Here is a 27,858-nt window from a genome sequence, read left to right as displayed (position 1 = left end):
GGTGAAACCTTCAGGAAAACTCAGCTCCAAGCAAGGTACTGAGAGGCAATCTTTTCCATCATGGCATAGCTGTGTGTCCCCCTACCCTGGCTGGGGTGGAAGGTCCCCTCCACCTTTACTCCCCCTGGGCTTGTCCGCGCTGTCCTCTAGGCCACGTGGCGTGTGTGTGTGTGTGTGTGTGTGTGTGTGTGTGTGTGTATTGGGGAGCCCAACTGCAGCCACCCCACACCTGCCTCCCCGCTTGGCCAGGGGGATCCGAATGCAGGGAGGGTCAAGTCCTGGGCTCAGAACCCAGACCTACCGAGCGTCGCCGTGTCCTCTCGGTTTTCCTCTCTCCTGACACAAAGCCCAGAGGGGTCCGGCAGGAGGAAGTAGCGACCATCCGCACAACCCCTCCTTGCCAGTGGCACTCTCGGTCCCCGGGCCGCGCCGAGCTCCGCACGCTTCCCGGGCTCGGGGAGGGCGGGCCGAGGGGGCGGCGGCCCTGGTCCCACGGCCGCCCCGCCCTCCGGCTCGCGGCAGATCGTGCGGCGGGGCCGTGGCCGGGGCGGCTGCTGTCCAGGCAAGGCTGGCCGGGCCTGTCGGTGCCGTGCAGTGCGCCGGCCGTCCGGGAGATGGCTTCGCCCAGCTCGCCCGCCGCTATTGTCTCGCCCGGGGTGGCCTGACGGCGGGCTCGCGCGCGCTCGGCCGCAGCTCGTTCGCCCAGCGGGCCGGTTCTTGCACCCGGTGCAGCCACTCTGCCTGCCCGGGGGTGGGTGGCTGGGTTGGGGGAGCCGGCGGGAAGCGGAGTGCAAGCCGGCCAGCCCCGCGCGTGGCGCGGCTGCAAGGGACGCCTGGAGCCCCGGAGGCAGCAGCCCACGTCGTCCGGCACACGAACCGTCGGGTCTGGCAGTGAAGCCGGCCGCGGAGCGCAGGTAGGACGCGCCCCCGACCAGGAGCCGCCAGCCCGGCTCCGCAAAGCGTCTCCGGGGCGGAGACCGCGGAGGCCGCGGGGCTCTCCCTGCCTCCAACATGGCAACAGCCGAGGCTCAACAATGGAAGCTGCCGAGGGCTCCCGGCCGCGGGGCCGAACGAAGGGCTCCCCGGCTGCAGCCCGCAGCACCTCGCAGGTTGCCCACCCCTGCCCCTTCGCTTGTGAGGCTCCGGACACCCCCATCCCCACCCCCAATCCCACCCCACCCCCGTTCTCTCCAAACACGTTTTCTGGCGTTTGGCAATCCCAACCAACCAATGGCTTGGAGGTTTGTTTGTTGGCTTGTTGAAGATAAGGAATTAAAAAAGCGAAACCTGTCCAGGCGCGGGGTGCGGTGGAGAGGGGTGCCTAGCCGTGCACTGTGTGCAAAGTGAGGAACAGCCCCATTTTTTTTTTTTGTTTGTTTGTTTTGTTTAAGCCAGGCAGAGGATAAAACTGGCTTCTCCCATATAAGGGATACTACCGCAGAAGAAGGCAGCTGGCTTGGGAGACAGAGACCCTGGGGCGAGTCCCTTGTGCCCAGGGAAGGCACTGTCCTCCTGGCCTGGCCTGCTCTCCTGTTACTGAGACCCTCTCCCGCACCCCACACCTCAGAGCGGCAGCTTTGATGGTGGGGGGAAGCTTTTGGAGCAGGAAGCCCCAAGTGAGGCTGCCAAACTGGGCCGGGGTGGGGTAGGGTGGAGAGCCCAGGAGTTTGGCAGGCTCCTAGGTTGTGGGAAGAGGTTAGCTAATGTATGAAGTTAAATGCACACACCCTGGTTGGCTGGGTTGGCAGGGGAGAGAGAGAGTGTGTGTGTGTGTGTGTGTGTGTGTGTGTGTGTTCCACCATAGCCCGCCCTCCTTCATTTCCACTCCCTTTTAGGGGGTCTTTGTGGCTTACCAGCACCAACCCCACCAGTCCCGCCTGGGATGGAATTTCTATTGTCTCTGGCAGCCCTAATATTTTTCTGTACTCTGTTGGGGGAGTTCTGTACCCTGGGCTGGCAGGTGTCAGCACAAGCCCCACTTTTTTTTCACAGGCAGCTTCCCTGTGGCTCCTCCAAGTTGGCCCACAACACCACTGCCCCCTCCTCTGTCTAAAAATCTACCTGACTCTCTGGGGTGCAGCCAAGCACATGTAAGCAATTTGCACTGAATTCCAACCCAGAATCGGTCCCAGGCGGAAACTTGCTCTCTGGCTGCATCTGGGTTTTACAGAGATCTTGGGAGGAGCCGAGGGCCTGACCCTAGATCCTCCCTCGCCACCATCCCTCCTTCCCCAACTCCAGCTGCAGATCCCAGGGCGGAAAGGCCTTTGGAATCCCAGCTCCTCCAGAGTCCAGTGGACCCATCTGGTGTTGTGTCCATGGAAAAATGAAGTCGAGGCACATTTTACGGCTCTGCTTGGTAGTTAGTATCTGCTGAGATGGGGCTGGAGCCCGGGCCACAGGCTGGAGCTACTCGTCCTTTGGCCTGTGGGTGAGCCCAAGGTTTAATTTACGTGGCTCTGAGCTAGCTGCTATGTGCATATTGGTGCATGTGTGTGTACGTTAGATTATTCACCCTGTGCGGGCCAGGGAGTAGCTTGTCGATTTTTCTCTTCCCAGGATGAGGGAAGGTGGGGGCAGAAGGGCTGCCAGTGTGAGCAGTGAGCAGTGCGTGTCTCTGGGGCCCTAGCTTTTTCCCTGGGGTGCTGCTCTGGGCTCGCCCAGTGACCTAGTTATGCGCTAATAAATGCTCCACACCCTTGAGGGCCTTTGGTTTCCTTTATAAAGCATCCCCGCCCAGCTTAGGCCTGGTGCTTGGCAGGTATGTCATGTCCCCCTAGTCCTTTCGCCTGGACAGCCCTGCCCAGGTCAGCAGGCAGAAAAATGCAGGGTTGGGGGTGGTGTCAGTTCCATTTGAGGATATGTAACTTTGAGCAGCTGGTCATTGTAAGGTGGAGTACCAAAGAAACCCTAGAGACCCAGTGTGGTTCACTGCCTGGCTGTGCGAGGCTGAGTCTTTCGTGAACCTGAGATTTAGTCTGCAGATGGGTAAGACGAGCGGGGAAGTGTTTGTGGCTTGTGGGCTGTTCGGGCGGCTGAAGTCAGATGGGCACACTGTGACAGTGTCTCCCTCCTCAGGTAGGCTTAGCTTCCGTCAGGAGGAGGGAGAGCTGCTGAGGAATGCCCTGGAAACTTTCCTTTCTGGCCAGGGTGTGGGTGAGTGATATGACAATACCAGAGTAACCTCTTTGGCTGAAGCAGAGCTGGCAGGATGGGAGCATCCTTGATGAGGTTTGTGTGGCACTGGGGAGGGACCAACTCCTTGCAGAGGCTAGCTGTTGCTGCCTGTTGACAAGGTGATGCTGAGCTGGCAAACGATATGCCAGCTGACACATCTTGATGTCAGCAGCTGCTGGCAAGTGTGGACGGCGGGAGTCGAAGCATGAAGCCTCACTCCATCCTGGGCTCACAGCTTCAGCACCACTGTCAGAGACCTGGGCCCTGGGCAAACAGACAGGGACCTCAGAGTTGTAGAATTCATTTGTAGTGGACTTCTAGTCTGCCCTAAGGACCCAGAGTGATGCATTTTTCTCTCTGTAGCTCTAGTCTTCTTAATTCTAGTCTTCTCTCTGTAGCTGCTTGCCTTCTTAATTCCCATCCATCTGGGGGTCAAATTCCCTGGATCACCCCTCCCCCAAACTTCCCCTGCTTTTTTGTCATTCCCTTCTGGAGAAAGCAGCAGGCAAAATGAGATCTAATCCTGTGAGCACTCCCTAGCTGGAGGTCTAGGACTTGGCCCTGGGAAAATAAGGCAGATTTGGGATTTCGTATTCTCGTGTCTGCTTTCCTTTGCACCTGTTTTGTGATCTGAACTTTGAACAGTTGTTTTTGCATTCCCTCCAGTCAACTAAAGCTTTGGCCATCACTTACTTCTCCAGAAGTGACTCCCCAGGCCTTGCAATGACTGGAGGTGCTAGGACTTCATTCCCGTGCCACCAGTCACAGTGCAGCTCATGGAGGGACCTGGCCTTCCACACAGTGGAGTCCGGCGTGTTGACCTGGTGGCTTTGTTGTCAGGGAGATGATCTCTTCTGAGAACATCGGTGATGGGATTCGCTCACCTCAAATCACCGCCCTGGCCGAGGAGACTGAGAAAGTGGGAGGCATTTAGGGCTTGGAGAAGAGCCTCCTTCCTCCCCTCCTGCCCCCAGCCCCCGCACTGTCCATAGACAAGGACAAGAAGGTGCCGAGAAGCTGGGTCTGAAGGGGTCTTCAGTAATCCACTCCTGCTAATCCCATAGGTAGCCTCACCCAGTGGAGTTTCCAAGAGAAGTCAGAGGTCACTTCTGTCTGGAGACTGTCGCCTTCCACCGTACCTGCATCACGCCTGCTGCTGGCTCTGTGTTGCCTGATCGCCTTCCGCCAGGGCTTGCCTCTCAACCCTAACTGATCCTCATCCCTGTGACACCAGTGAACATCACTCTATAGTTTTCTCTCTCTCTTTCCGCCTCCCCACCCCCAAGATCTATTTATCTTTTTACTGGAAAGGCAGATTTACAGAGAGAGGGAGAGACAGAAAGATCTTCCCTTCGCTGCTTCACTTCCCAAATGACCACAGCGGCTGGAGCTGAGCTGGGTGGGAAGTGGAGCAGCTGGGACACGAACAGGCCCCCGTATGGTTTACCAGCCCTTGCAGGTGGATGATTAGCCAGCTGAACCATCGCGCCAGTTCCACAGATTTCTCTTGTGTATTGGTTTCTTCTCTTTGGAGAAATGTCTCCCACTTGTCTTTCTGTTCCAATGCGTCCTGTCCAGGGCGTCTGATCCTACTTCATTGTCTTCCTCCCCAGACAGAGGTGGGGGCTGGGTGGGAGAGCTGCTCCCCACGTGTGGTTCACTCCCCATGCCTCTCACCCAGCTTGGCCAGGCCCGGCAGGAATAGGTTTAAATGGGGGTGCGCTCTCTGGCCAAGTCTTTTTGACTAATTGACATCATTTGCATAAATCAAGCTATGTAAGGGGGAAAGATTAGTGGGCCAAGCTACTTCCGTTCTAAGGGACTGCCTGAATTCCCCTTGCCGGGCAGGAGATGTAGGCGGACACTCCTGTCTCATGCCGCAAGCTGACCTGAAGCCCAGATTGTAGTAGGGACTGTGGGGCCTTCCCGCTGTGGGCCTGGCACATTCCTGATGGCTGTGTTTCATCCTCCAGAGGGAAGAGGAAGTTGAGATGGCTGGAGCATCATTACATTCGATGCAGTTCTGGCCAGGAAAGGAGATTGTTTGCAGGCTGGGCGTTAGAAGAACCTGGGAGGAGGCAATTGTAGCCAGAGAAGGCAGAGTTTTGTGTTGCTTAATTTTTTTGATTTATCGAAAAGGACACAAAGAACCGAAATCTACTTGTTCACTCCCAAAATGTATGCAGTAGCCAGGGGACCGAAGCCAGGAGCTGGGAACCCAGTCTGGGTCTTCTGTGGGGGAGGCAGGAACCCCATCAATGAGCTGTCACCTGCTGCTCCCTGGATGTGATGAACACAAAGCTGGAGTCAAGAGGCAAACCCAGGGCCTTTGATATGGGAGGTAGATGCCTTAACTGCCTACTCCTTTTTTAAAAAAAATGTAGAATAAAGATACCCCATAAATAATATAATTACAACTTATCAATTAAATTATAATAAAAACTAAAATAAATGCCAATTAAAGAGAGAGGAGGGAGGATACGGTTCCATGAGAACAGAATGTATGCAGAGTCCTGGCAGCTCCTTGGAATCCTGTTCTGGACCCACCTGTGACAGGTGATCCCAACAAGGCAGGCACAGCTCCAGACCCCTGAGCAAACCTTAAGACTCACCTGTGCAGCATGTGTGTCCAGCTATAGTGGTGTGAACGTGAACTTAATTCCCTCCACCCCACCCCCAACTTGGGTGATGACCTTGATGCTGGCCTTAGTATGGGCAGAGGCCTGCAGGGAAATGGGGCCCCTTTTATGGGTGTCTCACCCAGCGTAAGTAATCAGAGAATTCGAAAGGGAAACCTGCCTTCCCTGAAGGATGTTAAGTCTGAGAGAGGTAGGCTGGTGAGGGCCAAGCCTAGGAAAAGTGTTGGGGTAGGAGACTCCCCACCCGATTTCCAGCCCTGCCCCTGCACTGAACACCCCTAGTCACTGGTCCTCTTTGCTCAGAGTGGTGCATTGGTTGTTGGTGTGGAGAGACCTGCAGGGTTCTTGGGTCTGGTGGAGTTGGGGATCCTTCCAGAATCCTGGCTAGCATCCATGTGAATGTGTGCTGTCGATGGGATATGCTTGGGTTTCCACGGCGGGATGGGAAGAAGGCTGGAAAGGAAGGTGGAGCTCACAACAGTTTCAGTCTAACTCTCGATTCTGTAATTAACAAATGGCGTGACCTTGGGCAAACCACGCAATCTTTTTCCTGTTTTCTAGTTTCCTCATTCATAAAATAAGAATATTCACATTAAGGATTGTTGTGGGGATGAAGTAAGACAATACCTGGCACAAAATGCCAGAGGGAGGCGGTGGGGGAAAGAGCCTGCTTCCTTCCTTCTGTTTTTGAGATGCTCGAATTGATTTGGCCTCCCTCCCTGCCTCTTCCCCGCCCCTTTGCCTTCCTCTGCTTGAAGCCTACACCCCTACTGCAGGCCCCAGGGGACTCTTGGGACTGATTTTGCAGTGACAGCGCTGTTCCTGAGGTATGTTGGCTCCAGGGAGCCTGCAAGATAGTCATATCCAAGTGTCCGATGGTGTCCACCCCTGGGACACCCTGGGGGAGGGTCACATGGGCAAAGGAGCTTGCAGTAGGGGCTCAGGGAACATGAATGTGCTGTGCTGGGCCGTGTGGTCCCCTTCTCGGCTCCGGTGTGGACCCTGTGGATTGCCTCCCTTGAATCCTTCCTGTGTAGGTGATGGGGGCGAAGCACAGGGAAGGGCATCAGGGCAAGCAACAAAGTCACTTTCTCCTTGAAAGATCTGCACCCCCCCCCCCACACACACACCAAGATGCCCAGCGTTTGTTTACTCAGCATCTGGAGCAGAGGTGTTACTTTTACCCCTCCTCCACCCAGATCCCAGGCCACCCCTACAGTCAGCATGGCACCCAGAACATGAGGTGCCAAGGAGGCATTGGGAGTCGAGACATGAGGAGGGCATGGAAGGCTAAGCAGGGCAGGCTTTGAGCCTGCTGAGTTGGGACAGAAACAGGAGGGAAGGGAAGGTGTACCCAGCCCTGGCTGTGCCTTTGCAGCCCTCCCAGTCAGGGCTGATTGGGAATGAGCCTTCATCTGGTGGTATAGCAGCAGATGAGTCCGGTTGAGGGAGCACTGACAGCTACTGCCGTGATGTGTCTAGGAGATGACCTGGCTGAGACTCACTGTGGTCTGGCAACACCAAGGTCACTCACTGCCTGCTGCCCCTTCCTCCGGGACCTCCATCCAAGTGTATGGATGCTCGGAGCCTCAGGGGCTCTCTCAGGGACCCCCTGACTTCTCACGTCTCCTTGGGACCCTGCACCCAGAGTTAGGTTTCTTTCTCCTTGCCCCTGGATAAAGCAGTATCCTTGGCCTCTCGCTGGGTTCAGTGTCCTTGGCTGACCCCAGCAGGATGTCCTCCAGGCCTGGTACCCAGGAGAGAAGTTCCCAGCTCCAGTACTAGGGACACTGGGGACAGCCTGGGAGCCACCTGGTTGGGGCTGGGCTAAGAATAAACAAGACCAGGAGTCAGTAGGGCAAGTGACTTAAAGGGACAGGTAGCCTGGTGTGTATGTGGCAGAGGAAACTGCGTTTAGAGAGGACCAGAGATTTCCTGGGCTCAGGGCCTGAAAGTAGGGGAAGCCAGGGAGAGACCTAGCCTGCTCTAGAGAGCCATCATGCTTAATCTCTGTCCCTTTCCCCCTGGCCTGGAAAAGGCTGCACCTCCCAGTAGGAACCTGCTTACCACTTCCAGGGCCTGCTGGGGTGGGCACTCCTCTCTTAAAAAATAGACTCTAGCTTTGAAATGCAAATATTCCCCAACACCTGGGCCTCCCACACCCCTGCGTGAATTAGGATCAGGTGCTTGGAGTTGTTTGGGTCCGCTTGGGAGCCTGTGTCCCCCATCTTCCTTTCTCTCCCTGGTCCAGGGAACCCCGGAGTTTTCACACCTTCCTGACCCAGGGAACAGCGGCCCGCTCAGGCGCACCCTGGAGGGGCCATCTTCTGTCTGGGTCTTGTTTTCCCAGCTTTATCTCCCCACGTGCTTGCCTGCCTGCTGGCTTCAGCCTTTAGGGCCACCAGAAGGAAGGACTCCTGGGAAGGCCCCGGCTTTCTCCAGAGCCCACGGGACCTCTTTCTCCAGTTTCTTCCAGGTTTATTTTTCTATCTTCTTTCATGGACTTCTTTGCCCATTGGCCCTGGGAATAATGATGTCACGGGGCCCAGGTCAGCTTCCTATCCTCAGGGAATTGAAGGTGGGAGGGTGGATGTGTGAAAGGGGGAAAAGACACAGGGATAAGCATAGGCCTGTGTGAAGATTGGGGGCTAGAGGGTTTTTGGGGGGAGCACATCTAGTTGTGTTATTAGTCCCTGAGATGGCACCTGCCCTGTGATCAGACATGCACCTGGATCATTGGTTTGGAATGTAGGGTAGTAGAGGACCTGTATCCAAGACTTGTGTCTTTCGCCCCACAGCCCCTCCCCAAGGCAGAGATGGAAAATGCCCCCGCAGGCGGGCAGCCGTGGGAGGAGGACCTGGTGGGGCCTCATCCGGTTCCCATGGACCGCTGGCTTGCCTTTTTCTGCCTGATTGAGCAAGCAGGTGTCTGCTGCTGGCAGCCTGGAACCCACAGAGCCTGTCCCAGCCTGCAGTTCTTGCACTCAGGCCGGCAGGCAGTCACTCCACCCATCCCATAGGTAGCACCCTTCCCCCCCGCCCCCACATAGGGGTTGCTGGGCCACCCTGGTCTCCATGTGCGATTATTTGGGTAATGATGCCTCGGTTGTCCTGGTCCCTGGGCCTTGGTTGTGTGCTTGTACCTGGTGTCGCCACTCTGAAACGCTGCCTTTCCAGTGTTGCAGTGCCTCAGGGGTAGGGCCACATCACTATTCCATAGTGGTTGTCACTGTGTTCTCTGGGACTGAAAGGAGGACCTGTCTGGGAGAAAGGTTACTGGAAAACATGGCAGAGCCATCACAAGTGTGTGTGGTGGAATTGCTCCCTTAGAGATTCTATGACTTCTGTGATGGCCCTGACGCATGTGGCCACGAAGTCAGGCTCCTCAGCTCCTCCTCCTTGCTTCCTGTAGACACTGATGCCTTAGCTCAGCAAGTGGCCCAAGCCAAGGCGAGTCAGCACCAGCCCAGGGAGGCAACCCCAATGCCACTGCCTCTTGCAGTCTCTGTCGTCGAGTGGGCTGTCAGGTGGGACCATGTCCTGCTCTTGCTTACTGTCCTGGTTGGACGGCAGCACTGTGTACTGCTTTCTGGACTCCTCTTAAGCTTGCCTACTCTCTGCGTCCCCACCCAAGCTGGAATCCCAGAGAACTGGATTCCCAGAAGCAGGAGCTGAGGAAGCTCAAATTGGGGTAGGAGGTGATAGTCTGGGCTCTGCAGGGGACCTTAGTTTGCAGCAAGCAGTGTGTTGATGTTGAGGAGGAGGAAGAGGGCACGTGGGGAGACCAGGATAAGCCAGGACAGCTGTGTCCCTGTGCACCCCATTTCCAGATTCTCCCAGAGAGGGGCTGCCTCCCCGCATCCCAGGCTCCTCCACTGCGTTGTCAGCATTGTCGGCAGCCAGTTGTTCCTGGACAGTGCAGTTTGGAAATGTGGCGGTGGCTTTTCTGGCTTGGAATGTGCTGGTAGGAAAGTTGCACATGGAGAAGTTTTCTCATGTGGCCCTCGTTGGAGGCCAAGGCCAGGGGCAGGGAGCATGGTGGTCATTATCCAGGGTCCCGTCTTGTCCCCACATCCTGTCCCTACATGGAGGGCATGTTGCATAGAGGGAACCCCGGGGCCAACGGTGGTGGCGGAGGGAGCTCAAGGCAGGAAGTGGGGAGCAGACAGAGGAGATGTGGCAGCTCTGGCTGCTGGGATAGTTCCTAGCCTGGAAGGCTAAACTGCCAAGCCTTTCTTCCCTCTCTGCCCAATGTTCCATCCAGCTGATTGCCAGCTCCCACTCTCAAATCGCTGACTGCTGAAGAAGGAAAGTTCTGAGAGGAGCCACGGGCTGCCTCACGTCTTCCATCCCTGCCCCTCATTATGCTCAGAGCCTAGAATCTGTCAGCTTGGTGGGAGCTAGAACCTGTAAGAACTCTGTGTGCAGATGCCCGGACCAGGCTGCACAGAGGGGCACTGAGTTCAAGTCCACAGTGCCCGCAAACCTGGTCTCTAACCACATCCTACAGGCTCCTAGCACCTGTCCCTCTGCTCAACTAGGACCCAGAAAACCCTGAACTAAAGAAATAATTCACTTTGGCTTCAAATGAGTGGACAGTGCAACAAGGTGCATCGAGGGGGTTAGAAGCTTGGGTAAGAAGTCCTGGTAGGAAACGCTGAACCGTGGGGGCTGCTTGAATCTGGTGATGAGAATATTAGAGGGCGGGGGGCTGGGGGTGGGGGAAACATCTGAGTCAGAAGAAAGAGCAGCAGTAGTTAGCTTTCTCTTTACAGGGAGCTGCAGAGGGAACAGCCTGCAGAAGAGAAAGACATTGTGGTACATGTGATTGAGTCATGGATCTGATGTCACATGCAGGCTTGTCAGGCTACAGAAAACCTGGGGCCTGTCAATAAGGCAGTGGGCTCAGACACACATCTGTTGGAGATGGAAGCTGACCTGCTGGACTTGCATATACCTTCCTGCCGCAGGAATCATGGGGCATGTGCCCTCTGTGGGAGGGGCCCTTGGAATCTGGCAGCAGGTGTGTGGGGTCAGAGGGGCAAGGTCAGAGTTCCTGGCTGCAATACCGGTGGGATTTTAGCCAAAGAAATGGAGGGGAAAAAAGCAAAAACAAAAACCAGGGGTCAGCTCTGAAAAGAAAAATCTGGAAACCAGAGCAGTTAACTCCTGATGGCTTCTAACTCCTAAGGGGAGGCACTCAAAGTCTGTTCCTTTGGGTAGTGCAAGAACTGAGTCCTCTTCCCTCAGTGACAAACCCTGGCAGTTGGGAAACCCTGGTAAGGGGCTTGACAGCTTGTCACTGTCTCTGCCCCATGCCCGCCTGTGGTGTTTGTATGTAGGTTTGGCACTTCTGTGAGACTGTAAGCGCGTGGTGTTGTTCCATGGCCCTGGGTGAATAGCTCTGTATTTTGATGCATACGCACCTGACACGGTGCCTGGCTGGGACCCACTGCCTACTGGGATTGGGAAGAAGAGATGACCCCGACCCGATTGGGTTCTCTCTGTTCCAAGCAAAAGGGCTCTGCGACAGCGGCAAGATGGCAAGGCGCTTCTCCCCGCACAGGCTGCAGGGGGGGCCTCATGACTGTGCCCGCCCCAGCCCCAGATCTCAGCAGAGCCAGCCCCACTGGAGGGAGTGGCCGCCCTTTCTCTGTACCCTTTGACGCTGAGCCATTGTGTGGCTCTATCCTCACCCCATTTCCTCCCTGGCCAGCACCCAGCCAGCTGTGTCGGTGCCTGGTGATGCTGAGACCTTGGTACGAACCAGCTCAGCCAAATGCGTGTCCTCATCCCTTAGCAGCTGACTGCCCGGTGCTTTGGAGGGTCTCTTCACCAAGTTCCTTCTTGTCTTCCTGAGGGTTCTGAGACCCTAGTGTGGAGCCAAAGCCAACTGAACATTCCAAGGGCTGCCGAGGGGCTTTGCGAACATAACGGCATACAGGGACTCCAGCCACTGAGGCAGGACCTGGGCCAGGAAGGGAATAGGAGTTTGTGTCTGAAAACCCTCCTGGATGGGAGTGCAGACACTTTAACCTAGATGCTGTTGCATCAGTGGTCAGAGGGTTGGGTGTGCTAGTGGCCTTGTATTGATGTAGGGGAATGTCCTAGTTCTGAGGTCTCCGGCTGAAATATTTAGAGACCAAGTATTTGCAGCTTGCAAATGGTTAAGCAGAAAGAGAACAAATGTGGGAAAATGTTAGCAATTAATGCATGCAGGTGGTGAAAGGAAACTGGCTGCTGTTGACCTTGGAGATGATTTGCAGCTGTTCTTAGGGACTCTGTTCTTAAGGGATGCAGCCAAAGCCAACAGACTGCAAACTCTTGCAGGTGCTATTCGTATTGTTTCTCTCTCTCTCTCTCTCTCAGAGTTTTTATTTGAAGAACATAGGGAAATGAGAGGGAAAGAGATCTTCCATCTACTGGTTCATTCCCCAAATGGCTGCAACAGCCAGGGAATGGCCATACCAAAACCAGGAGTCAGAAATGCCTTCTGGATGTCCAGTGTGGGTACTAAGAATGCAAGTGCTTGGGCCATTCTCCACTACTTCCCTGGTGCGTTAACAGAGAGCCAGAGTGGAAGTGGAGCAGCTGGGGCTTGAACAACCACTCTTGTGTGGGAAGCCAGCAGTGGCTTAACCCACTGTACCCCTAACACCTGCCACTCATGGCTTTCTTTGTTGTGTTCAGGGGGTGTCCTTCCCATGGAACCCAACCTATGGGGTGCTGCTTGGATTTATGGCATGTAGTGGTCCTGGCCCAGTTGTCTCTTCCTGAAGTGGCCAAGGTGCAGGCTCCTGTGCACCCACCCTCTTTTGTAGGACCCACATGGCTGTTTTCACCAACTGGAAGAATAGAGTGATTTCTAGCATGTCACCCCAGTGGAGGTTGACATAGGAACCTGTCTGGGGAAGAATCAAGCAGGATGCAGAGTCCTGGACTCCTAAAATCCCGGATGCCTGTGCTTCACTCCAAGGAAACCAGATGAGGAGATTGGGCTCCTTTTCTTTCAAACTTTTTTTTTTTAAGGGGGAATGTATTTATTTATTTGAAAGGCAGAGAAAGTGAGAGAAACACAGAGAGAAAGAGAGACAGAGAATAATCTTCTGTCTGCTGGTTTACTCCAAAATAGCCACAACAACTCAGTCTGGTCCAGGCCAAAGCCAGGAGTCCAGAAGTCCATCATGGTCTCCCAGGGGATGGCAGGGGCTCTAGTATTTGGGCCACTTTTCTGTTGCCTTACCAAGAACATTAGCAGGAAGCTGAACAGGAAGCCAAAACAGCTGGAACACGAATAGCTCTCTGTTACGTGATACCAGCATTGTACGTGAGAGCTTAAGCTGGCCCCTCCAGATTAATGATGTGGAATTTTTCAAACAGAAAAGTTAAAAATTATATTGTGAACATGCACTCATCCATATTTAGGAATTATTATTTTGGGGCTGATGCATTGGTTCAACTGACTAATGCTCTCCTCCAATGCCAGCATCCCATGCCAGGCGCTGGTTCGTGTTCTGGCTGCTCCACTTCCCATTTAGCTCTCTGCTTGTGGCCTGGGAAAGCAGTCAAGGATGATCCAAAGCCTTGGACCCCTGCACCCATGTGAGAGACTCAAAGGAGGCTCCTGGGTCCTGGCTTCAGATTGGCTCAGTTCAGGCAGTTGCAGTTACTTGCGGAGTGAATCATTGGACAGAAGATCTTCCTCTGTGTCTCTCCTCCTCTCCGTATATCGGATTTTGCAATAAAAATAAATAAATCTTAAAAAAAAAACCCTGGCACCCATATGGTATTCGAACGTACGCAAGGCGAGGATTTTAGCCACTAGGCTCCTCACCAGGCCCTAAATTTATTATTTTTAATGTGCATATTTATGGGTTGCAGTGTGATACTCCAGTGTGTGCTGATAAAATCCGTTAGCATTTTCATCTCCTTAAGCATTTCTTTAAACATTCTCTCTCTTTTTTTTTTTTTAGCAATAAGCATAAAACTTTTATTTATTTAAGAATGTATTTGCTTGAAAGGTAGACAAAGCCAGACAGTCCATCTCCTGTTGTTTCACTTACTCCCCAGATGCCCACAGCTGCCAGGACTGCGGCTGGTAGAATTCAGTCTGTCTTCTCGGTGGGTGGTAGGCACCCGAGCACCAAAGCTGTTATCTCCCGCCCACGAAGCTGGGAGTGCAGGCACCTGAACGAGATGCTGCTGCCACTGGGGCCATCACAGTGGTGTAATGGGCTAGCCCTCTGCCTGCCGGTGCCAGCAGCCCTTATCAGGAAAGGAACTCTGTAACCAGGATTTCTGGCAAAACAACAGGTAGGCACTTGGCTTACCCTGAAATCGATGCTCAATATCCTTTTTCTTTGACTTGTTGGACTTTGGAATCATTGTATCAAGACAGTGGGGGACAAGAGGTTTATTTATTTGGTCCTGGGGTGGTGAAGGGAGCATCCGGAGACCATGTTGATGGTTCCTCTGGAAGTCAGCCTCAGCCTGGAGAGAAGCATCCCAGGGTGGGGCTGAAGGACTCCCACCGTGGACCGTTGTGGGTCCAGTGCTTCTTGTTCCAAGACACCCCATCTTCTTCCAGAGTTCCTGGCCTTGCTGGTCAACAGGGACCAGGGAATTGGCCTCCTGTCCAAAGGTTGCGTTTAGACCCCTCAGTGGATCATCAGTCCCTCCATTCTTGAGCTTTTTCAAATCCACATCTGCTTTACTTTGTTCCTCCTGAATCTGCCAGTTTCCCAAATGACCCATATCTTCAATACCATATGGTAATGTCCCTCCAGAATAGCCCCCTCCATGTCACAGCTGAGAAGAGGTCATATATCATATCTCAGTCATCCTGTTCAACTCTTCACAAAATGGCTTGAGGTTGACCCGCAGAGGAAATGTGTCACAGCTGGTTTCTTTGTAGCGTTCACACTTCACAAAAATCAAGATCCTTAGTAATGAGACAGTAAGAAAGGGGGTTAGCTTACGTCAGCTGGCTGACTTTGATGCTTTAACCAGTTGGTCACAAGTTTCACAGCTGTTGTAATCAAGCACTTCCCTTTCAACAGACTTGTTCCAGGGTGCATCTCCCAAACCAGATACCTGTTTGACTACTGTAAGGTCACTCCTCCCTAGGGGTCTCCCTGGGGGTCTTATGTTCTTTACAATCTGGCTGACAATAGTTCCATGATACAGATAACTGCTGAGGTCATGGCCAGAGGTTCCCAACCTGAGAAGTTTCCAAAGCCCTGAAGAGATTTCAAGTGAGTTCCTGTATATCATGCTGCTTCATTTCCTCCTTGCTGGTCCACTCAAGATTGCCGGTAAAACGTGTGGATGCAGCTTCCTGGGCTAGGAGCAGACCGTGAGCCGGCAGGTGTGATTCGAACCTCTGCACAATTTTAACTTGTGCTCTAAGGACCCACACTCTTCCAGACCCAGGGAAGATAAGGCCTCTCTGAATTCAGGTGGGAAATGAAGAGTGTGAACGCAGGAATCAAGGTAACAAGTTTCACTCTAATTTCTTTCTTTAAAAAATGGCTGATTTATTTATTTGAAAGGCAGAATTACAGAGAGGGAGGGAGAGGGCGAAAGAATTACAGAGAGGGAGGGAGAGGGCGAAATCTTCCATCTGCTGGTTTACTCCCCAAATTCCACAGTGGTGAGAGCTGGTTTAATCCGAAGCCATGAACCAGGGAGCTTCCTCTGTATCTTCCACATGGACGCAGGGACCTAAGGATTTGGGCCATTCTCCACTGCTCTGCCAGGCTATTAACAAAGAGCTGGGTCAGAAGTGGAATAGCCAAGTCTCAAACTGGCACCCATAGTTGATGCCAGAACCACAGGTGGCAGCTTTAGCCACTAAGCTGTAGTGTCAGCCTCCATCCTGATTTTTGATTCTATTCAAATTGGTGAGTTCTCTGGAAGTAGATGGCTTTAGTCTTCACTTTCTTTCCTTTTCTATACTGATCATCTGATACACTGGAATTGTCCTCTTCAAAAATAGGTCCCCAAACATGGTCTCACTAACTATACCACCAGCTTAGGCTGTAGAGCCCCGACCCCCACCATGGCCAAACCTTGAGGCCAACTAACCCATTAGAGCTGGGCACTGCCATGTTGGTGAAGGTGTGTCTTTAAGAATTCTGCATCCGGGCCCTGTGTGGTAGCCTAGCCGCTAAAGTCCTTGCCTTGCATGTGCTGGAATCCCAAATCGGTGCCGGTTCTAATCCCAGCAGCTCTGCTTCCCGTTCAGCTCCCTGCTTGTGGCCTAGGAAAGCAGTCAAGGATGGCCCCAAGCCTTGGGACTCTGCACCCTCATGGGAGACCTGGAAGAGGCTCTAGGCTCCTGGCTTCAGATTGGTGCAGGGGTCCAGCCGTTGTGGCCGCTTGGGGAGTGAATCAATGGACGGAAGATCTTCCTCTCTGCCTCTCCTCCTCTCTGTATATCTGACTTTACAATAAAAATAAAATAAGTCTTAAAAAAAGGAATTTTCCATCATCCTTTAGTAATTGTCTGTGTTCATGGAGTAATGTGATATTGCTATGAACGTAGGCAGCATATACTGTGTGTTGCCATCGCTTTGTTTTGGGAGCCTCTGTTCTTCCTCTGAGAGGCTGGGGCTCCCAGAAGAAGCCTCCTAGCTGTGCCCCAAGGTAGTGGTGACTGCTTGCTGCCTCCTTTTCTCCTCCCCTCTCTGGGATGTGCCTGTGTCTGGCTGAGCCTTTGCTTCCCTTGTTGTTGGGCAAGAACTTCCTAGTCCCTAGAGGATGCTGTGGCCCGTGACCTCACTGCATCTCAGGTTCTCAGCATCTGCCTGAGCAGAGCCTGTGGGAAGGAGCAGCTGCTAGGGTGGCCTCAGGCATGACATCTGTCAGCTGGACTGGGCGTCCCCTATGCCGAGACTGTCTGGTGGCGCCCTGGCCCAGCGCCAGAGAGACAGTGCTTACTGGGGTAGCTTGACTGTCCTGTGTCTGAATTCCAGTCTGGGAAGAGGCGTGGGAGTGAGGCCCGCTTGGATCCCCCTCCAGACTTTCCTTCTATTCCCTGTGACTGAGAAATGTGACTTGGGAGAAAGAGTAGGTTTGTGTGGAGGAATCCCAGGGCTGGGAGTCAGTCACTCCGTGTGGCTTCCTTGTTTGCCTGTGCACCTGCTCACAGGTACTGAACTTGGCACGGTCCGTTTTACAGCCCAGGCCCATATAGCTGAGGGATCCTCAGCATAGGATCCCGGCTGTATCCTGGTCACCATGTTAGAAATTCCAGCTGCCAGAAAGTTCTGTCCTTGCCTTCTATCCAAGGACATTCTTCTTAGTGGAACTGAAATGCATTTGGAACTTGAGGAGCCAGTGGCGACGATGGATCCATGAATGTGTCGCTTTGAGATATTTTAAGGCTGTGTTTGAGATGCACTCTCGGTTGGGAGGATGGGGAGGGAATGCCATCCTGAAGACTTCTCTCTGAACAGAGTCACACAGGCTCACGGCCTTGGCAAGAGCATGTCCCAGAAGGAAACAGCAGAAGCCAAGAGCTGGAGAAGGAGGAGAGACAGGGCAGGTGATAAAGGCCAAGCTTAAGTAGGGCTGGAGGGATCATTTGCACCTTAAAAAGCACCCCAGGCTGCTCTCTAAAGAAAGAGCTGTGGGAAGAGCTGTTAGGAAGTCATTGTGGTGGCTCAGATGGGGATGAAAAGGCCTGGAATCAGGGCAGTAGCAGTTAGGGTGGGAGGATGGGAGGAAGGGGCTGGTCACTGGATCCTGGAGGAATCTAGAGGGACCGTAGAGTTTGTGGTGCAGCATGACTGGGGGACGCCACTCGCTTCAGTGGGTGACTGGCGGGGCTGAGCTGGACCTGGGAAGAAAGAGGAGGCCCCTTACAAGGCCCAGCAACTTTACGGTTTCAATCCAGCTTCCTGCTGGTGCAATTGCTTGGAGCTCTGCTGCCTTCATGGGAGACCCGGGAAGAGTTCCTGGCTCCGGGTCTCTGGTGTAGGCCTGGCCCCCGTCCTGCCTCTTGGGGACATTGGAGAATGAACCAGCAAATGAAAGATCTCTTTCCCCATCTCTTTTCTGTCACTCTGCCTTTCAAATAAACAAATGTTAGGAAAAATAACCAGAGAGAGAGAATAAATGAAAAGGGAGAATTTGTAAACATCAGGTGTCATCTACTCTCTTCCGAAGTTTGGCAGTGACAGGAAAGCAAAAACAGAATCAAGAGTGTGAGAAGCTATTGCAACATCCCATCTTGGACCCTGGCCACTTCCTGCTTCCCCTTCCCTTGTGAAATCCGCGCCATTCTGGTTATCCACCAATGAAATGCAACCTCAAGGCGTCTCACCTGAGAATCCCACCCACCAAGCTCTCCCGGCCCCTCCCCCTAGGCCCCACCCACCTGCCTGTGGCTCAGATCATCTCCAGTCCCTGGGGCTGGCCCACAGTTCCTCCCTTCTTCCCCCACGCTCTCTTGCCTGGCTCTCCACGTCCTCCTCCATCTAGTCCCCTTCCCCTGCCCTGGCAGCCCCCATCCTGCCACCACGGCAGGCGACATTTCCCTTCCAGTTTTCCGTTCCTACCCTGCTGGAATAAAGGACCTACTAAGCATCTCGCTGCATCTGGGATTTTGGCTTGCGGTAAACATATCGTGAAAAGAGGACTTGGCTGCAGGAATCAGCTGTGCGTAAGAACTTTAAGTGCGTTTAAAACCTAACAAAGAGAGGGGCTTTAGGGCTACAGTTTTCTTTCTCTCTCTCTTTTTTTAAGACATTTATTTTTGTTGGGAAGGCAGATATGCAGAGAGAAGGAGAGAGAGAGGAAGATCTTCTGTCTGCTGAATCACTTCCCAAGTGGCTGCAACGGCTGGAGCTAAGCTGATCCAAAGCCAGGAGCTAGGAGCTTCTTCTGGGTCTCTCACGCAGGTGCAGGGTCCCAAGACTTTAGGTCATCCTCTACTGCTTTTCCAGGTGCATTAGCAGGGAACTGGGTTGGAAGTGCAGCAGCCAGGACATAAACAAGCACTGACCTGGGGATGCCGGCACTTGTAGGCAGAGGATTACTTAGATTAACCACCGTGCTGACCCCAGGGAGAAGCATATTTGGAAGAGAAGCAACAAGATAAGGAGAAGAGGGCCTAGTGCGATAGCCTAATGGCTAAAGCCCTTGCCTTGCAAGGGCTGGAATCTCATATGGGCACTGGTTCTAATCCTGGCAACCCCGCTTCCCATTCAGCTCCCTGCTTATGGCCTGGGAAAGCAGTAGAGAACGACCCAAAAGCCTTGGGATCCTGTACCTGCATGGGAGATCTGGAAGAGGCTCTGGGCTCCTGGCTTCAGGTCGGCTGCTTGGGGAATAAATCAACAGACAAAAGATGTTGCTGTCTCTCCCCCTCTCTGTGTATCTGACTTTCCAATGAAAATAAATAAGCCTTAAAAAAGATAAGGAGAAGGGGTTGGAGAAGGCGGGAGAGCCTGTGGAGTATTACTGAGGGAGGAAAATGATGGGCACGTGTGTGGGGGCGTTGTACCTGGTACCAGGTGGGACCCTGCGTTCCCAGAGACCTTGTGGGAGCCCAAGGTGCCGAGTGCACTGGGGGAGGGACTGGACGCTGTGGGATGGTTTCCGGTGGCCTCAGTGTTCCTCCTTGATGGTGTCCAGCTGAGGTCAGTCTTGGTGACCTGCTTCTTCCAGCTCAGGGCCGCACGGCATCATTTTCTGGGTTGAAAAGCCTCACTTTAGCCCTGCGTTGAATCTTTCTCTAGTGGCTCCTGTCTGTGAAGTGCTGGTACTTTCCCAACTCCCAGCAGCCAAATTCTGGATGTTAGCATCTACTGATCCAGCCTTTGGATTTCAGCTAGCAAGACTCTCCCGTGCCCTCTGTGAGTAGGAGGAGCCTCTGAGGAGCCAGGGGAGGATGGGCAAAGTCAACAGGCTGAGGAGTTGAAAAAAACCTCCAGGAACCCCTGTGGCTGATCCTGTGCCTTTGGGAGCTGACCTAAAATGCCATAGTTAACTTGTCAGGTCCCTGGGCTAGCCATGGCCTTTTAGGCCTGGCAGATCAGCTCTGGTGAAGGGAGACTGTTGTCTTGCCTTGTTTTAGATCTAATAGAACTTGCCACTCAGGAATCTGGCTGATGGGTTAATATTGCGCAAAGTGGGTTAAGCCACCACTTGTGACACCAACATCTCCCATAGCAACGGTTTTAGTACCAACTGTCCTGTTCTGATCCAGTCCTCTGCCAGTTCCCCTGGGTAAGCAAGTGCTTGGGCACCCGGCTCCTGGCTTGATCTCACGCAGTCCTGGCCATCATAGCCATCTGGTGAATCACACTGACCCCATTCTACCCATTCGCACTCACATACCTGTATATACACATTCATACATGCACGGCTCTCAACTTCAGCAACAGACAGGAATCTCTCGGTGAATATTTTAAACTACTATGATTCTGCCATAGGCCAATCAAATTAGAATCTCTTGGGATGTGTGGGCATCAGTACCTAAAATTCCCCTAGGGGTTGGCATTATGGTGTGGTGGGTGAAGCCACTGGTTGGCACACCTGCATCCCGCATCAGACTGCCACATTAGTTCAGGTTTTGGCTATTCTGCCTCTGATATGAAAGTCTTGGCTTTTCAGTCTTGTCCAGGTTCCTGGGAAAGCAGCAGGTGATGGCCCAAGTGTTTGGTCTCTTGCCACCCACCGGGGTGACCAAGAGAGAGTTCCTGGCTCTTGACTTTGGGCTGGCCCAACAGGGCATGTTTCTGTTGTGGGTATTTAGAGGGTAAGCCAGAGGATGGAAGATTTCTCCTCACTCTGGCTTTCAAATAAACAAGTGAAAGAGCTTCAAAAAATAAAGTTCAGCCAAGCTTTAATGTGCGGCTGGGTTGGGAACCACAGTGCAGAGTAAACCTATCATTATAACCCATTGTCCTGGGCCTCTCTGCTTGTTTTCATGTTGTGGCTTTTGAACACAAGGAAACTCACAGCGGAATAAATGCAAGGGGCTGCCTGCGGCCAGAGACAGCTGGCCAGAAGTGCTTGTCTGGCTAAAGGTCACTAGTGTTTTGGCACATCTGTAAGCCACCTGGTCCCTGAGTGTCACCTGTTGCAAGCTTTGTTTTACTGCACTTGTTGATATAATCTGGGAGGAACCCAGTGAAGTCTGAGTGATCACAAGGTTGGTTACTGTACTCAGTTATAGCTTTATTGAGGTATACTTGACACACCATACACTCTCCATTTTTTTAAACTCCGGTGTGTTGGTTTTGACAAATGAGCATAAGTGCTGAAGCCACCTCCATGATCAGAACTGTGAATGTGTGCATCCACCCCAGAAGCTGGGCTACTTGGTCACCACACCTGTTTTTTTTTTTTTTTTTAAGATTTATTTATTTTTATTGCAAAGTTATATGTATATAGAGAGAAGGAGAGACAGAGAGGAAGATCTTCCATCCATTGATTGATTTCCCCAAGTGACCACAATGGCCGGTGCTGTGCCGATCTGAAGCCAGAAACCAGAAGCTCTTCTGGGTCTCCCACGCAGGTACAGGGTCTAAAGGCTTTGGGCCGTCTTCGACTGTTTTCCAGACCACAAGCAGGGAGCTGAATGGGAAGTGGGACCGCCAGGCACCTGTATGGGATCTTGGCGGGTTCAAGGCGAGGACTTTAGCCGCTAGGCTACTGTGCTTGACTTGTGTTTTCTTCAAGTTGGTGTGGTCTCTGGTCCGCGTGCTCTTTGATAGCTTCTGGGACTCAGCATAGTGGATCTGTGGTTCCTCGTGAGACTGCAGAGATCATGGATCCGTTGTCTCCCAGTAGTATTCAATTCACATCACGGTTCTGGAGGTCTAGTTCACCTGTCGGTGTGTGCTGGCTAGCTTGCCATTTTGGATGGGACATACGGAGCTGCTATGACTATTCCAGGCTGTGGCTCTACACAAACATCGGCTTTCCTTTTTCTGGGACACACAGGAGTGGGTTAGTTGAGTTCTACGGTAGGTGTATGTTTACCTTTTTAAGAAGCTGCCTGTTTTCCCAAGTGTTGGCATTTCAGAGCAGCAGTGTGTGGGAGTGTGAGAGCTGTTCAGAGAAACATCGTGAAGAGCCTTTTGCCCATGTTTCCCTCTAGGGCGAAGAAAGACATATCTGCCCCCTGCGCCTCCATCTGTCTATCTCAGGGCACATATGAGATGAGGCTGGGGAGTCAGGGGCCAGGGAGACAGATGTGGATGGGCATGATAAAGTGATGAGTGGAGGAGGGGTCAGGTGTCATAGTGGCTGTGATCCCCACTTCTTTCCGTCTGCTCCACGCACCGAAGGAGCAGGCCCTGGTGCGGGGTTATGTCGTCAGCACCAGTGAGTCGATCAGCCTCTTTCTGATTACCTAATGACTGTTTTCCCGCCCCTTTTCTACAGGTGCCTGGACACCATGCCCCAACCCTCCAGACCTGACCCTGACAGGAAGTAGAAGGCTTCCTGCTCTGCTCTACCCTCCGTCCTCACCATGTCTTCGACTCAGGGCAATGGGGAACACTGGAAGTCCCTGGAGTCGGTGGGCATCAGCCGCAAGGAGCTGGCGATGGCCGAAGCCCTGCAGATGGAGTATGACGCCCTGTCCCGGCTCCGACAGGACAAGGAGGAGAGCAGGGCCAAGCAGAATGTAGACTCCTCACTCATCAGCTGGGACGAGCCAGTCCTGGACTTCTATAGCAAGCCGCCAGGAAGGCGCAAAGACCTCAAGCTCTTCCGCGGTCTTTCTGGCTCAGATCCCACCCTCAATTACAACTCACTCTCCCCACAGGAAGGGCTGCCCAACCACCCTGCTCCTCAGGGTCCTCAGCCTGGCCCGGATCCCTGGCCCAAAGCCTCCCTGTCTGGAGACTATCTCTACATCTTCGAAGGCTCAGATGGGGGCCCTTCTTTATCCTCAGAGCCTGCGGATACAGAGGACTCTTGCAAGAAACTATCCCCACCCCCTTTGCCTCCCCGAGTCTCTATCTGGGACACCCCTCCCCTGCCTCCCAGAAAGCGGACTCCCTCACCCTCCAAGATCTCCCAGCCTAATGACATCAATACATTTGCATTGACTGAACAACCACCAGGCAAACTACTAGGTCCTCAGCTCCTAAAAGAAGAGAGGTTGGTGGGAGGTGGAAGTCAGGGCTGCCTCCTGGGGCCTGTGGACTACGATGGCACCAATGATGCAATTACAAGGCTCAACCTCAAGTCCACCTATGACTCGGAGGTGCTGCAAGATGCTTCCCGGGGCTGGAAGGAGGGCCGAGGGCCCCTGGACTTTGGCAAGGACACCCCTGGGAAACCAGTGGCTCGGAGCAAGACCATGCCCCCGCAGGTGCCCCCACGTACCTATACCTCCCGCTACACCAACCGGAAGAATGCTACACCTGGCCAGAACCGCCGGATTTCCGCTGCCCCGGTGAGAATCTTAGTTTCCTGTGTTCCCTGTCCCGTGTCATTGAGAGTTGATGGCCCCTCTTCTCTGCTGCATGCGCCACCTCTGAATCATCCACTCACTCCTTTAGTATTGTCCTCCACTCTGCTTGTGCCAATAGGCTCCTGTGCCCTAGTCTGAGAGAGGCTCAAGGTAATTGTGCTTTTTACACTGTGTATTTACCTGTTTATTATTTACTTGAAAGGCAGAGAGACAGGGAGAGACAGAAAGAAAGCTCTTCCATTGGCTGATTTCATTCCACAAATGACCTGTGACAGCCAGAGCTGGACCAGGTGGAAGCCAGGAGCCAGGAATTCCGAGCTGGGTCTCCAGTGTGGGTGGCAAGAACTCAAGTACTTGAGTCATCTCCTGCTACCTTCCAGGTACAGTAGGGAGCTGGATGGGAAGCAGAGGTGGAATTCCATCCCAGACACTCTGAAACAGGATTCGGGTATCCCAACTGGCATCATAATCTCCTATGCCGTGATGCTACCCCCCAAGGTGGTCTTGATTGAGGGGTTGGGAACACCAGTCGAGGGCCAAGTTTTATGTGTCTTGACCACAGTGCCCCTGTAGAAACAGGAATTTTTGAGTCTTGGCTGTTAGTGTGTACCTACTCCATGATATCAGGGCTGAGTCAAGAGTTGAGTATGCTCCTTAATTTTTTTAGTTTGTTTTCATTTCATTTGGAATGCAGAGAGAGAGAGAGAGAGAACAGGTGCAGAGAGCTTCCATCCTCTGGTTCATCCCCACTTGTCTGCAACAGCCCAGTGGGCTGGGCTGAACCCAGAAACCCAGAAATCCATCCGGGGCTCCCATATGGGTGGCTAGGACCCAATCTCTTGGGACATCACCAGCTGCCTCCCAGGGTGCATTTGCAGAAAGCTGTATCAGAAGTGGAGTAGCCAGGACTTGAATTCAGACACTTCCATATGGGATGCTGGCATCTCAAGTAGCAACCTAACGGCTCCGCCAAATCCCACCCCTGGAGAATCTATTGATAACTGTGGCTAAGTGGCCCATGGACTTGAACAAGTGGTTTCCACTCTTGGAGGCCCTGCTCTGCCACAGCCTGTGCGCTGATGAAGACTGTTCACTAATGTAGTACCTGTTGGATACCAACCAGACCCTGGTCCAAATGTACCCAGCAGCCTGGCCTGGGCATCCACAGCCAACCAGCAAGAAATAGTGGAGTTGGCATTCAATTCTGGTCTCACTTGCTCTCTTGCTCTCATTGTGGCAAAATATACATAGCATCAAAGTGACCATCTGGGCCACTTTTCAATGGACAGGTTAGTGCCATTAGCTCTGTTCCCACTGCTGGACAGCCATCTTCATCCCCTGTTTTGTCACAGTGAAAGGTGTGGTGATGGTGCTGATCCATGTAGCAGTGCACTGTGGGATATAGCAGAGTCAGCTTTGCAGCTTGGGGGTGTGGGTTTGCTAGCACAGCTTTGGTGTTGGTTCTGGTGCAGAGGGGCGTATTGGCTGCATCTTGGCCAGTGTGGCTTGGATGGAGGCCATAGCTCCTGTTTCACCCCTGACCCGTGGCAGTGCCAGCCAGAGTCGAGAGGCAACCTCATGATCAGTGACTTCTGTGGCGGCGAAGCCTTCCGCTTGTCCCATCCTCATTTCCTCTTTTCCCCATTGTCCGAGGGACGGTGGGCTTTTCCCACTGCGTGTCCAGCCTTTGGGATCCTTCCCAACTCTGAAGAGCAACATAGGCCTTGCTTCTTCCGTCTTCCGCTCCTGCTAAGAACAGTCCCCTTCCCTCCCAGCCCTAGAAGCTGAATCAGCCCCTGGGAGAAGCTGCGGCCCAGTGCTAGGGCTTTTTAAAGGGCCTCTCTGAGAGGTGGGGCTGTGCCTACTATTTATAGGGCCTGGGAGATCCTTATTCCCGGCTCCCAGTTCCTCGGGCCTGCTCACTGACTCTGGCCGCCCTTTTCGCTGGTCGCCTCTGTGGCTCTCCACCTCTCTCTCCTGCCTCCCACCCTCCCCACCTTTCCCCTACCCTGAGCGGGAACAGTTCTAGCCTTCTTGAAGAATCAAGAGCCAAGCAAATCTTGCCAGTTCTTAGGGGGGGAAATGCGGCCTTGGGCCTCCCCACCACCGCTTGGGCCCGGGGCCCAGCCTGCCAGGAGGGGCGACCCCTTGGCCCCTCGGCCTGTGCCGCCACCCCGCCTTCATCGGGGTTCCAGCCGGTGGGACCTTCCTTATCCCAGGCCCTCGGATCCAGCTGTGGACATGGCTGGCTCCAAATGCCAGCCTGTTACTCCCACTGCCAGACTCTGCCTGGCTGACTTGCCCAGCCAGCATCGGGCGATGCCACCAGCGCCTGCCAGCCGGGCAAACGTAAGTGGCTTTTGTTTTCTTACAGTGCCAGTGAGAGGTACTGGAAGGACATGAAAATGGCTTTTAGTAGCCATTCTGTTTCTCTCCCTTTCTTTCTCTCTCATGCCTTCTCCTCCCCCTGCTCTCTTGCTGTCTCTCTGTCCTTTGCGAGTTAATTGCTGACAGTGGTACTATTGTTTTGACTAGGACACAGGCATGCACTTGGCAGAGCCAGGGCCTCACATGCCAACTGCCCCCACCTCTGCCCTGCCCTCTGTGAGCACTGCCCTCCCTGCCCCCCAGCCCAGGGGACCAAGGCTGACCCGAAGGGGCCTCCCACTGGAGCAGGCAGAATGTGGAGCTGTTGGAGCCCAGCATCTGTCTTTTACCCCATGGGACGGAGAGGATGGAGCGGGCAGGGAGGATGAGACTCACCCAGGCTTGCGGTGTGCACAGACACGTGCCTGCCAGGCTGTCCCGGAAGTGGCTCTGGCTCGGAAAGCCGCTGCCTATACCAGATACAGCCTGGGGCTCTGGCTGAATCGGCTTCCCTGGTTGCCCCTTGCTTCCTCTTCCCCAGGGGGCTGTACTGCAGGTCTCATCTGAGGGCTTCCTTAGGAGCTCCTGGAGATGGTGTGGGGTCTGGTATGAGTCCCACCAGCTACAGGTTCCAGCAGATGGGGTGGGCCCAGCCAGGGCAAGCTCCCTAACTAACTTCACACCGGTCAGAACTGGAGCTCCAGGAGTTGGAAGGGGCTTTGTGCCAGGCTATCTCTTGCCCCAATACCACTTCAACACTTTCTTCCCCAAATAGCATTTACTGAGAAGCAGGTGCATCTGCATCACCTGCTCCAGCTCTGGGTTCTCAGTCCGTGCTTGGGCCCCTGGGGCTTGTCGATGCTGAGACTCTCGTCCAGGACCACAGCTCCTTGGGCCCACCTGGTACCAGGCCTGCCCCTGCCTTCAGTGGAGGGAGGGACTGAGAGCAGTACCTGCCCACTCAGCAACCCTGGGACTCAGCCCCCAGCAAACTCATGGCCCGCTGAAAACAGCCATACCAGGTGGGCACTGGGCTTTATCACTGCAACCTTCTCCTCCTGGGTGGTGGTTTGGCCACGGTCTTGTCCATCCCAGCCAGGCCTCTGTGCTTGGCTGAAGCTTCTAGTCCTCTCTCAACTTGGCTGTGGGTTTCCTAGGGACAGTAGACAACATATTAGCAGATTTCCCGGATTGCATTGTATCTTCGCTGTGGCCAGTGACCATAAAGCCTTTACAGCTGGAGCCTAGAGCCCACATGAGAGCCTTACTGGGAGTTGGGGGAACAGGAGTCGGGGGCAGTGGGGGTGAGGTACCACCGCCACCAGGCACTGAGTCAGCCACTCTTCTCTTCAAGGTGGGCTCCCGGCCCCACACCGTCGCCAATGGCCATGAGTTGTTTGAGGTCTCAGAGGAGAGAGATGAAGAAGTTGCTGCTTTTTGCCACATGCTGGATGTGTAAGATTTAAAGAATGGGGCTTGGGGTAGGGGCAGGGCAGTGGTTGTATGACTGGGGAGGAGGGGCAACTATTCCAGAGGTCTTCAGCAAAGAAGAGTTGTACTCCCATGTTTTGGGAATTCCCAAGAAACAGATCTGTAGGTTTTTTGAAACCTTAGAAATTCCATATTACTATTATTTTCAGTTTGAGAGACTTGCAGACAGAGAGTGACAGCTCTCATCCGCTGGTTTGCTCCCCAAATGCCTGCCACAGCCGGGGCCTGGACCAAGTTGAAACTGGAAGCTAGGTCTCGCCTGTGGTGTCAGGGACTCAGTGCCACCTCCCAGGATCTGTGTTAGCAGGAAGCTGGGGTCAGAAACCAAGCCAAAGTCAAGCACCATGATACAGAATGCTGGCATCTCAAGTATCCATTCGGCTTTTTTACAACAATCCCAAATTTCACCGTTTTGACAAAAATCCTGAGCCCTGGGACCCTCATCTCAGTCCAGTGACCTTAATGACCCACGGCTGTGGCTGGCAGCTGCTCTTTGGGACAGATGCTCCCAAGTGGAGATCAGTACATTATCTGGAACTAAAGTAACCAGGAAATGGATTCGTAACAATGTTCTGTTGCACTTGTTTGGTACAAGTGGAAAGCTTGGTGGCTTTGGAATTACCTCTGCTGTTCTACTGGGAGAAACCTTTTGCAGCTGTGGCAGATGTCAGAAGCATAGCTTCCCACTGTCCCCTGGCTGGGTGGGGATGGAGGGGCCTCTTGTCTCCTGCTCCCTGGAGGTTC

The 27,858-nt window shown here is 53.5% G+C and overlaps 1 protein-coding gene and 1 pseudogene across 4 annotated transcripts in view; one reads left to right on the top strand and one right to left on the bottom strand.

Moving 5' to 3' along the window:
- Positions 1-271: 271 nt before the first annotated feature.
- LOC121160105 lies at positions 272-15,925 on the bottom strand (annotated as a pseudogene).
- The window catches only part of PIK3C2B (phosphatidylinositol-4-phosphate 3-kinase catalytic subunit type 2 beta), a 60,754-nt gene continuing 33,444 nt past the window's right edge, over positions 549-27,858 (top strand). For 2 of the 4 annotated variants that reach the window (XM_040985495.1, XM_040985493.1), the window contains exons 1-3: positions 14,921-15,308; positions 22,218-23,238; positions 26,978-27,078. In XM_040985495.1, the coding sequence (XP_040841429.1) occupies positions 22,306-23,238; positions 26,978-27,078 (1,034 nt within the window). In that variant the 5' untranslated portion in view covers positions 14,921-15,308; positions 22,218-22,305. Of the gene's footprint in view, positions 915-14,920; positions 15,309-22,217; positions 23,239-26,977; positions 27,079-27,858 lie in introns of those variants that run through there. The other 2 variants (XM_040985494.1, XM_040985496.1) reach the window with 2 other exon arrangements.

The sequence above is a fragment of the Ochotona curzoniae genome, unplaced genomic scaffold (genome assembly GCF_017591425.1).
Source record: "Ochotona curzoniae isolate NIBS_2020 unplaced genomic scaffold, NIBS_Ocur_1.0 contig_430, whole genome shotgun sequence".
Taxonomy (NCBI): domain Eukaryota; kingdom Metazoa; phylum Chordata; class Mammalia; order Lagomorpha; family Ochotonidae; genus Ochotona; species Ochotona curzoniae.
The sequence above is the reverse complement of the archived record's forward strand: the minus strand, read 5'-3'. Positions and strand labels throughout refer to the sequence as shown.